This window comes from Aquarana catesbeiana, linkage group LG01, assembly GCF_042186555.1.
Source record: "Aquarana catesbeiana isolate 2022-GZ linkage group LG01, ASM4218655v1, whole genome shotgun sequence".
NCBI classification, from domain to species: Eukaryota; Metazoa; Chordata; class Amphibia; order Anura; family Ranidae; genus Aquarana; species Aquarana catesbeiana.
The window spans coordinates 667,775,862-667,788,246 of record NC_133324.1 but is presented as its reverse complement, the minus strand read 5'-3'; the positions used below and the strand labels follow the sequence as shown (position 1 = coordinate 667,788,246).

General features: G+C 36.3%; 1 protein-coding gene across 1 annotated transcript in view; it reads left to right on the top strand.

The window, feature by feature from the left end:
• The window catches only part of COL25A1 (collagen type XXV alpha 1 chain), a 657,401-nt gene that overhangs the window by 527,368 nt on the left and 117,648 nt on the right, over nt 1–12,385 (top strand). The window contains exons 16-17 of the mRNA XM_073602240.1: nt 7,139–7,171; nt 7,379–7,414. Coding sequence (XP_073458341.1) covers nt 7,139–7,171; nt 7,379–7,414 — 69 coding nt within the window. The remainder of the gene's footprint in view (nt 1–7,138; nt 7,172–7,378; nt 7,415–12,385) is intronic.

Genomic DNA, 12,385 nt, shown 5'->3' with positions numbered 1-12,385 from the left:
AGCTGCCTCTGATTTATTGCATTTACAGTATATAACATTAACATTTTAAGCACCACTTTACAGAGTGCATGGAACCATTCACATTATTCCTTGCCCCCAAAGGAGCTTATGATTGAACGTCCCTACTATACTATAAGCACACATATGCAAACTCTAGGGCCTTTTTGGTGAGATGACAGATAACCAAATAATTTGCTTTTGTAATTCCCAGAGGAAAGCCCTGCAAATACTAAGAGAGCATTTTCATGAAGACTGAGTGAACCTAAGATCCAAGCACTACAGGGCATAAACGCAAACCTTTTAGCCAGTGTCACAATCAATATATTGTAGTGAATTAAAATGCTTATATACTTTTCACTTATGGGCAACTGATAGGCAGTGGGCCACAGTGATGACTAAATAAAAACAATGGGTAGCTGAATAAATATATCTGACATGTCAACACTTGTAATTGGTACTTATGTTTTAAGGTTGTCTGTGCTTTAGTTCCCAGTTTCCATTGTTATTCCATTTCATTTTAAATTAAACATACAGCAATAGACAATGCAGCAGGGAGAGTAGGGTAACAAGTTCCAAAACAGGCAGGACCAGAGCAAGAAAAACTATAAGGAATCCTAAAGTAAAATTTGGGATTTTAATTTCTGCAGTCATAAAGTTAACTATAGTAAGCAATGTACTAGACCTTATAACTGTAAAGGGACGGTTGTGAAATAAACCTCAAATGCTTACTTTGCCAGACATTTTATAAAATGTAATATGCACCTATAAAGTGAGGTGCATAAGGCAGACTTGGATATAGCCTTTAAGTGGAGGTCCTGTGGCAACAATTGACTGTAATTGGGTTTGACCCCCCCTCCACTGCAGCATCCAGCTTCCTGCATTGCCAGCATTACATTGAAAGATTTTGTGGAACAGCCATTGTGTAATGCACCCTCCTTCTGTGTGTAAAACTTCCAGAAAGTATTTTCTTATATGAATTACATTGTAGAAATCAGATACTTGACTGTATTTTTCGTATGAACAGCTGTCAGGTTTGACAAAATTTTTCAAAATCTATGTCTGACATCTCTAACTATGCAATTAGTCCAACAAAGGAATAAAACTGTAATCATTTTAGTTAATAAAAATATGTTTAATTAAAACATGCAGTGATAATGCACTGAGAACAAAATAACAGCCACAAGTAAGATTTCCTTTCTTTGAGATGCTGAATGTGTGCATTGATAGATAATTAAATTCCCCTTAGTATATGTCGTTTTTTCACAGTTTGTGTAATTTTGTTATTGTTTTATGAATTTTGATTAGACCAATTATAGTTTGGTAGGAATTTATGTTTGATTGTCTTGATATTTCCCACTGTGAATACAGATAAGGTTATTTCATGTTGAACTTACTTTTGAAACTTCTTGAAGGGTGGCTAGAGTGAAAGTAGACGAGCGAACAGACACATTATACGTGCTTTCTGACCTGCTCAATCTAGAGAACATCATTGTTGTTATTGTAAAGTAATAGACCATGGGTCCTTGATGGGCCATTGAATTTTCAATACCAAGTAAACATTAATCTGTACACTATCGATGAAGCAGATGCAGACATATTGATTCCTCAATCCTAATAGCCTCTCCACCTCAAGCAATTCATCATTGTTTTTAGCTTCCATATGCTACAGTCTAGCTTTTAAAACTGTTTTAGCAGACTTTAAGGAACCTTTGTATACTTACTAAACAGCTCACTTGAAAATATTTTAATTAGTTGTATTTACCATTTACGGACTAATTAAAACCACTTATAACTACCGCGTTTCCTTGTACAACTTACTCCACACATCTTGCAGACATTTAAAACTCATAGCATTTAGGAACAGCTATTCATATAATTACTCAAATTTACAGATCTACACTTAAGCTTGCTTTATAGTGAAATATGGTAATATGCACTTTATCTTACATGTGGATCCATGGGGGGGGGAGGGGGTGATAAATCTATTATAATTGTTATGAAATTTGATTTGCGACCCAACATACATTGCTTTAATTAACTCTTTCATCTAAATATGAGTGCAATTGTTGTAATATGGGAAATTCTATTGGCATGGCATGATTACAAATTGAGATAATAAGACAACAATGGACCTACAATAGATGTATTTGAGAATAGCTTGCATTTAGAGTCACATCTGCATCTGGATGGCCCCAAAAACCAGATTACCTTCTACAAGGCAATTATGTACCATGGGATAGCTTAGTCACTGAGGATATAGTTGGTTACATTTGGAGGCCTTCACTGGAGGCTTGTGATTCTGGTAGACATTTCTAGACCCAATCCTTAACCACATCCTCCAACTCTGTGCATCCTTGTCACTTTTAGATGGTACCTGGTTACACAGGAAAAATGTTCTGTGAGGTTTGTAGGTAAACTATAGTATTGTAAGGAATACATAGACAAGAGGGAAGACAGTGACTGGTGGGTGTCATGAAAACTGCAGAAGAAAGTTCTGGGTTTGGATAACTTAAAGCCACTTACCACTTGCCGCCTGCCCACAGTACATTTACTGTGAGCGAGCAGCAGCTGTAGGCACTGCGGTGTCTTGGTACGTGAAGGCGCACATGCACACTGGTGTGCCCCCTGGGGTAGGGAGGGGTGCAATCTCATGACTGCTGTGTCCTGTGGATACAGTGGATCACGGCGCTCAGTACCCACCTGCTGTGAATGGCTAGGGTATCATGTGGTCGCTATGACCAATCATAGCAATTACATGATTAAATGCAAACAAAGCAGTTTTGAATGGCTTCCATTCATGAATGCTTGCTTACTATTGTGATGCTGTGATTGTCCCAAATCTATCACATGGTACCTGGCACCCTGTACCATGTGATTAGCTGTAGCCAATCAAGATCACAATAGTAAACAAGCTGTCATGAACGGAAATCTATTCATGACAGTTACATTTATTGCTTATAACAGTGATCATTACTGTTATAAGCAATAACAGTGTAAAAAAAAATCCCTGATCACTACCCCAGAGTAGTACAGTGTCATTATTGTAACACTAAACTAGTATTTCAAAAAAATCTAATCTAATTGAAAAAAGTTTAATTTTTTTTTTACATACTGTCACCAGTCAGTATACATGAGCACCACCACACCAGTCATATGATGATGCTGTAGTGCACTGGTGACAGTATATAAAAAAAAATGCATTTTATTTAATTTCTTTATTTTTCAAAAAATTGTGAAAAAAAATATTACCACTTCAAAAAACTCGCCATTCCCTCTTCCTAATACCTAGGACTGTCTACTTTCCAAAAAAGGGCTCATTTGGGGAGTATTTGTACTGTCCTGGGATTTTAGGGCCTCAAGAAATGACATAGGCCGTCAGTAAGTACACCAGGTTTGATCAATTTTCAAATATATATACCATACTTTATAGACTCTATAGCTTCCACACAGACTAAATAATATACACTGATCTGGGTTATTTTTTATCAAAGAAATGTAGCAGAATATATTTGGCCTAAATTTATGAAGAAAGATTATTTGTTTGCAAAATTTTATAACAGAAACAAAGAAAAACATGGTTTTTTTCAACATTTTCTGTATTTTTTGTTTATATAGCAAAAAATAAAAAAGCCAGTGGCGATAAAAATACTACAGCTCTATTTATGTGAAAAAAATATATATATATTATATATATTTAATTAGCATACAGTGTTGCATGAGCCATTGCAAGTTAAAGTAACACAATGCTGAATAGCAAAAATGCCCTGGTCATGAAGGGAGAAAAACCTTCTGGAGGTCAAGTGGTTAAAGTATGTCTAAGCACAGAAACAAACATTTTATATATTCCAGTCCTTACATGTAGTGGCTGCATTTGTTTTCAATTTACATGTTAGGTACATTTTTTTTGCAAGTAGCTTAAATGTACGGAACTGTACTTTGTACTGAAAGGAAATCTCAGACATTATTGAGCTTTCCAGGTAATCTTCTATGAGCTACAAAACCCTTCTACACTATGTAATAGAGATGAGGAGAGGGGGATGTGCTTGTGATCCTAATCAGAAAAGCAGTTTAGGGTGACAAAACTTCTTTATAAATATAGTATGGTGCGTGAGCATTGCCACCCTAGGACAGGAAGTGTGTCACTGACACGCTCACCAGTAGTAAATAAAGGAAAACAAAAAACAAATGCGACCACCACAGCTAAGAGGTGGTAAGCTAAAATATATTACATTTTTATTTTGGATTTTGATATGATTTATTGCCCTGAATTATTTAAAGTGATACTAAACCCAATAGAAAAAAATGTATATTTTGCATCTTACCAACTCTTAGATGTGATGGCTGCATTACTTTTTCTTTTTTTTAGGCTTTTTCCTTTCTTTCACCTGATCTGGCCAGCAAGTCTGGTAATATTCCACTTCCTTTAACAGACCAAGCTGTCCAGAAAAAGTGTTTGTAATGCCGCGTATACACGGCCGAACTTTCCAACGAGCTAAACTCCGTCGGCATTTCCGACGGAGAGATTTAGAACATGTTCTATATCTGAGTACGTCAGAAATGCCAACAGAAAAAGTCCGATGGGACATACACACGGTCGGAGTGTACGACCAAAAGCTCCCATCTGACTTTTTCTGTCGGGAAGTCTGGCTGTGTGTACGCGGCATTAGAGGGTTGAATCTAACCATTTAAACACTGACAGGGCTGCTCACAAGGGTTAGCTTTATATGTTTTTTAAAACCTTTATCCCAAAAAGGAAAAAAAAATAGCTGCAAGTGTTTAACCGCTTCAGCCCCGGAAGATTTTACCCCCTTCCTGACCAGAGCACTTTTTGCGATTCGGCACTGCGTCGCTTTAACTGACAATTGCGCGGTCGTGCGACGTTGCACTCAAACAAAATTGACATCTTTTTTTTCCCCACAAATAGAGCTTTCTTTTGGTGGTAGTTGATCACCTCTGTGGTTTTTAATTTTTGCGCTATAAACAAAAAAAGAGCGACAATTTTGAAAAAAAAAAAAACGCAATATTTTTTACTTTTTGCTATAATATATATCCCCCATTTTTTTTCTTCGGTTTAGGCTGATATGTATTCTTCTACATATTTTTGGTAAAAAAAAATCGCAATAAGCATATATTGATTGGTTTGCGCAAAAGTTATAGCGTCCACAAAATAGGGGATAGTTTTATGGATTTTTATTATTCATTGTTTTATTAGTAATGGCAGCGGTCTGCGAATTTTATTATGACTACGACATTATGGCGGACACATCGGAGACTTTTGAAACTATTTTGGGACCATTGTCATTTATACAGTGATCAATGCTATAAAAATGCACTGATTACTGTGTAAATGACACTGGCAGTGAAGGGGTTAACCACTAGGGAGCAATGAAGACATTAAGTGTGTCCTTTGGAGTGATTCTAACTGTGGGGGGGATGGGCTTCAACTCACATGACAGCGATCACTGCTCCCGATGATAGGGAGCAGTGATCTCTGTCATGACACAAGGCAGAATGGGGAAATGCCTTGTTTACATAGGCACTTCCCCGTTCTGTGGGTCCGTGACACGATCGCCAGCGGGCGTGCAGCATTTGGCAAGTGGTTAAACACGTTAGATGGAATTCAGCTTTAATTTGTTAGTTTAGAGCATCTAAATCTGCTAGTGCATCCAACACTAGCCTCTCAGGCTGACAATGCTGCTATCCAAGGATGACTTTGTTGCTCCTTCATAGAGTGGAACATCCCTAGGACAGAAAGTGTGTTACTGATCAGATTACTAGGTGAAAAAAGTAAAAAAAAAAAAAAAAAAAAAAGAAGAAAACAAATGCAGCCACCACATTAAATACGGATTGGTAAGAAGCAAATATAATTCCTTTTTTATAGGTTTAGTTTAAGTCTATATTGACTTGAAATTCTTCCATAAGTACTTTGTTTAAGCCTTCTCTGTCCTTAGTTTTACGAATCAACACTCCACATTTTTGTCAGTAAAATCATATAAGAAACTAATGCTACTCTGAACTTTTATGCTTACTTTATATTTCTTTCACTTTTAATTAGTGAGCCAGTCACCTGAAATTTGCGTGTGTATATCAGGTGTCAAAAAACCTTACATCCACCTAATTATTTGTGATTAGGGACTCAACAAATAGTATGGCCAGGATTGGGATGGCAGTCCTAAAGAAACAAATAGTATGGCCAGGATTGGGATGGCAGTCCTAAAGAAACAAATAGTATGGCCAGGATTGGGATGGCAGTCCTAAAGAAACAAATAGTATGGCCAGGATTGGGATGGCAGTCCTAAAGAAACAAATAGTATGGCCAGGATTGGGATGGCAGTCCTAAAGAAACACATAGTATGGCCAGGATTGGGATGGCAGTCCTAAAGAAACAAATAGTATGGCCAGGATTGGGATGGCAGTCCTAAAGATTACAGCTTTAGAAATAAGACAGCAATGGCAGTTCCCACATTTCTATCTCAACATTCCATTTAAGGTGAGCAAACCCTATAAACATAATCCTTAAACCCAACTATTGACCAGAAAATACCCTTGTACGTAAGCCTTGAACTGTGCCACCCTCATAACCCTAATATTATCTTAATTAAAATATCACACCAAAAATAATATTCTTGTGAAAATTATACCCACCATATAATTTTGTTTTATTTTGCTCTGGTATGTGCGATGCCCAAAAGTAAATAAAAACATTATGGTGCTGACTATTCTTGAACTGTATACAAGATAGATCATTCTATCTCTAGTAAGACATATAAATTTCAACCTTCAAGAACTTTCATACTGCTGCTCAGGATTTTTTATTTTTTTTTTTCTTTGAAGGGTGCACCTTCAATCAGAAGAGCCAGCACATGTTAAAAGTATTACATTGGGCTTTATATACATTCGAATGGTACAATACATTGTACATTGCCTAAAATTTACAGAAAAAAATCTTCAATTTTGTCTTTTCTTTTTTTACAGTATTTTTCAAAAGAGAGCTTTGCTTGTACTAATCAAAAGCAACTAACTTGGTTGCTTGTTGGTAGATTGGGGAACTTATTCTGAGTACAAATTTCCTCTTATGGTCTCTTTTTCTTTAGTGAATTTCAATATTTATGTATTTATTTTACTTCTTTTAATATAGGGGGATCCAGGGTCTTCAGCTGCTGGCATCAAGGTAAGTACGTTCAATATGAAATTTTATAACAACGGATTAATGTACTGTCATGATTTCGTAGCTTAGCAAATGCGTGAGCCTTGGTAAGTTAATGAAACTGAGCTATTTTTCACTTTTCTAGAACTGTATAAAACTTTCTGATATAGCTATAATGAGTTCTCTTTTTTATGTAAATGATCTTATTTTAGTAACTACTTTCTGTTACAGGGGGAGCCTGGAGAATCAGGTCGTTCTGGGCAAAAGGTAACGCTGAGCTGGACTTAACCATTGAATGTACCTTGAATATTGCATTTGTGTATTGTTCAGGGGATAAAGCTGTATTAACAGGTTTTTTTTTAAAGTAATCCTATAAAGAAGCAAAAAGCATATAAACATTTGTAACCAAATAAAAAGCTAAACTTGCTAAGCTATCATTCCACAACAACTGCCTTAACATGTGTTATTTTTAGAGCCAATGAAAGCTGAAAATCACAGTCACATGGCTGAAAATAACAATGGTCATGGCTTATAACATATGTTATGGATTAAAAAAACTGTAAAGTTATGAAAACCCTCTGGAGAACAAAAAAAATGACTGTTTGGAGTTAAAGGGTTACTTAGCTTAAAACTCCCTTTTAAATTATCACAATAATGTCCTCTTTGCTTACACTCCTCTTTTATGTGAAAAGTGATTCCATTATTTATGCTGTCCCAGGAAACTAAACCAATCAATTCAGTAATAATTATTATCATACAGTACATTATAAGCTGTGTTTAATAATTATGCTAATGACAAGGAAAATACAGATATTGCTAAGTTTGATATTTACAGCATAACTTTCCAATTTATAAGGTTCATACATTTAAAATATTAGATCCCATGCCTTACTAAGAGGCAATGTTTTATAGTAGATATTTTCAATATTATTTAATTGATGCATTTTTTAAATTTCTGGTTATGTGTTTTCTTTCATATGTTTGCAATCTATTGAACTTTTGTTCAGCTTTTTATCTGCCTCTAAAAGCTCTAACATGTGACTGCGTTTTGTAAATTAATACTGCATGTCTAACCACAGAAAATAACACCAAATTACCTCTTATGGCAATAAAAACTTGGGTTGTGCTTTACTTTCATCATTGAAGACGTTCAGCAGTAACATAAGTTATTTACAATCAAACAGTATAAAAAAGAACAGAGGAAGACAGAGACACATTTCTATAAATATATAGCGTTGGAGAGTTCACTAGAATTTAAAGTGGAACGCTAGGTAAACAGCTACATACAGGACAGCCCTGCAGATTGCACAAAAAAAGTAAGCAATGGCAGCCCCATCACCTTCCACCCTCAGCATAATTAACATAACTTAGTGGAGGTCTCCAAGATGCAAACTGTATGTTGGATAATGCTAAAATATACCGTAGATTCCCAATCTTTCCATTTCATTCAGTAAGTAAACATTTTCAGGTTCGTTGTTTTATTTTTGTCTACGGGAGGTAATTATATGAGAGAATACTTGCAAGTTATCTCACATGCCAGTACAACTTAGCCCAGTCATGTATACAACTCCGGTAATTTAGTATCTAGGTCACATTAATGGTGCTATTCTCAAGGTTGAAGCACACACTTTTGGCATTATGGAAAATAGCATTTTTGGTTAATTTATAGTTTTTCAAAGGAATCTCATGTTATAAGTCTTGCAGTTTTTTTTTTTTATACATAGCTAATTAACTTTAATTTCAGACTGCATGTGTCAGTACCTATTGTTAAATATAATATAGATGAAAGACTAGGATCTACTTTCTGAAAGAGAAATTCCAGGAAAACTAGAAATCTGATTTCTGTGAGAGTGTGTTTTAATGCTTACTTTACAGATTCTACCTCTGGCATATGTTGCAACCATAAAATACAATGGAGTTGATTTACTAAAGACAAATAAACTGTTCTTGTACAATAATGTTTATTGAATTTTCAAAAAAGTACAAAGAAAAGAAAATCAATACAGATATGTAGACATGTGTGGTACAATATAGTATTGAGTCCATAAAACAGATGCTATAGGATACAAAAAGAACATTGCTTCCAGACTATGTGACATAGGATAGGTATGACTTAGGAAGAAAAGTTCAAGAGTCCAACACTTTTCCCAGTCACATGTTAATTCATTGACAGTATGGAGGGGAATGGGCCGGTGATAGTGAGAGCAAGCAGTCATGTGAACTAGACAACCCACAAGAGTGGGGGCTTAGTCATAACAATGGGTGTAATGCAAGGTAGTTAATGAGTCGAATCAGTAGTTCAGTAATAAGACGGTAATGGTATGGATGCAGTCTATGCCTCTCGTGAGTCTGACAGATTGTATCTATTTTACAAGGTAATGTGATGGAGGTCTTACTGTTCTGCATCAATAGGTTAAAACAGTGGTGTTGTCACATGTCGAAAAGCAAAAAAAAATCAGTCCAATACTGCTAAAGAGGGAATGGGCCCAGAAAAAAAGGGGGGAGGGGTCGGCAGGAGAGGTAAATAGACTGCTCAGTTAACTGAGTTTTCATTTTGCTGGGGACTTTTCCCTTAACTTAGTGAATGAAGTGAAGCTCTGCTAACTTCCATCATCCAGTCATGCTCAAGAAAAAAAGACTGTTTTTTTTTTGCAGATTGGATATTCTTTGCAAAGAAAAAATTTCCTTTTCAATTTGAACATGATTTACTCCTTTCACGAATGAATCCCAATGACTCCATCTAGGAACAGTGGGTTCAGATTTTGCTATGAGAGGCAGGGAGCCCTTTATGTTACAACTGGAAGGGTCCAAGTCATTAAGAGCATTGTTGGTTTCCTTGTAAAATCCCTATGAGGAACTCAAAGATCTGGCAACTCTTACTTACTCTACTTACTCTACAACTTACTCTAATTGGCTGCTAAGATCAGAATATTATGGGGTTCACAAATGTTATTTCCAAAAATCCACAGACTTTATCAGATTTGCTGCACTAGTTATGGACCAGTGGGGTATCTTTCCAGAAGTTTGCTTGTCTACTTAATGTGGATGGCCTGCATATACTGTAGCTGTTTAAGTAGCATAGCTACATTCTTCATAAACTACTACATTTTCTTGTGAAATGTAGAAAATATTACTTGAGTTACAGTTCACTACAGTAGAGGATATGTAATGCATTCATGTGACAACAAATGCATTTTTGTAAGCTACACAAAAGTTGCTAGCACAGGTACTGAGAGTGATGAGTATAAACAGAAAAGTCAGTGCTACTACCCATACAACACATAGATAGCAGAGCTCCCAGGTGTACCATCCACAGTCGCTGGCTGAGTAGAGTAATGTGGAAAAAATGATCCGCACTCCGGTTGTTGCTCTTAAAATGTCTTAATTTTATTGAAAAGCCACAGTGTACAATCGCAGATTAAGTCAGTTGACGCGTTTCAGCCTATAAGGCCTTAGTGAAATGTAGAAAATATTACTTGAGTTACAGTTTGCTACAGTAGTGGATATGTAATACATTCATGTCACAACAAATGCATTTTTGTAAGCTATACAAAAGTTGCTAGCACAGGTACTGAGAGTGATGAGCATCTCAGACATGCTAACACTCCTGAAATTGAAAGGAATGCCTCTTATTTTAGCTATAGAAAAGGAAACCATGCTTCCAGTATATTGCTGGAGTGGTTTAGTTGGAGTTAACTGTTAGCATTTATGCTTAATGCAAAGCTGTGCTTTGACAATCAAGGGTACAGCAACAGGGTTGTTTTAAAGCCAGGTCCTCAAGCAGTGCTCCGTTCATCCATCACGACTGAAGAAAATATTTGGTACTTCTAGGTATGGGGGAGCAGGTTATTCATGTTTATATATATTCATATATGTGATAAAACTTGTGCTTAAAGGCGAAGTAGGGCCAAAGTGCACTTTATTCTGCAGTCCTGTGACCTGTTTTCAGGCGATAGCGGGCTAAACCCCATTGTCGGCTGACATCACTCAGCTGGTCCAGGCTCAGAAGAGATCCCGACTTTAATGCTGGGATCCATCAAGCCTGGACTGGCAGCTGGCTCATACTCTCAGCGAGCTCCCATCCCTGCACAGCCCAATGCTCCAGTGACTGAAATTCGTTGGCTCTCTGCTCACTGAAGACAGAGAACTGAGCAATCAGCAGTGTTTGATTGCTCAGTTCTCTGTTTTAGTGGCAGCAGGGGGAAGGCTGTAGCATTGGACCAATGCTGCATCCACCTAGATAAGTATAAATGTTTATTTTTTCAATTCCCATACTTCTCTTTTTAATAATCGGTTCAGTGCTGTCACTGAATCCAAATATGACTTACATATCGTCTCTCCTCACACCTGGCAACAGAATGCAGTGGCAGGGGATCAAAAGAAAGTAGGTATGTGCTACTGGGGATGGGGACATGATTTGCCCTGCATGGGAAAAGGGACCTCCTAACTTATACAAAGGGGGTGAAGACTAAGGATCTATGCTAATAAAAATTCTAGATCAGTCTACAGCTACATGCCTACATATCTACTGTACATGTATAGGAATTGTTATTTTTGTTTCTTTGTAAGGCTACTTCCTGCAATGGCATTATAGAGCTTGACTCCCATAATGCATAGCAGCTTCCGCTGTCCACGTGTACACTGTACATAAGTTAGCATAGTGAAGCCTCAAGATTAAATACAAAAATAACATTTTTGATAAAGGCAGGTGATGAAGTGCAAATATTTTCTTTGCTCTTCCATGCAAAGTAGGTGAAAATGTAATCATGGATTTCAGTTTTAACATTTATCACACTATGAGTTTTAGGTGTAGAATAGAAAATGTCTTCCCATTCAATTCATTCCTAAAAATAAATGACATATTTACAAATAAATTGATAGCTCTTCCATCATTTTTATATAATTTATTTTTAGAGTTGCTTTGTCATGTTTACAGTAGAGATTTTAAATGAAGGTTTCAAGATAGAGAGTTTACCTTACCATCTCTTCAAATGTTATATTTCCTATGTACACAAATTATTCTATAATAGTTTGAAGGTGAAAATTATGTTTGTTACATTTTCTGAAAGCAGCAGTCACACTTCAGATCATTTTCTATAATTAAAGTATTTTGTACTTCAGGATACAGAAAGAGAAAAGCGTGGCATTTAAGGCTTTTGTTTTGAGATTGAAATGGCAAAGGTTTATAAAACAAAAATATAGACATTAAAAAGTTTTTTTGTGTTTGCACCTCATTAT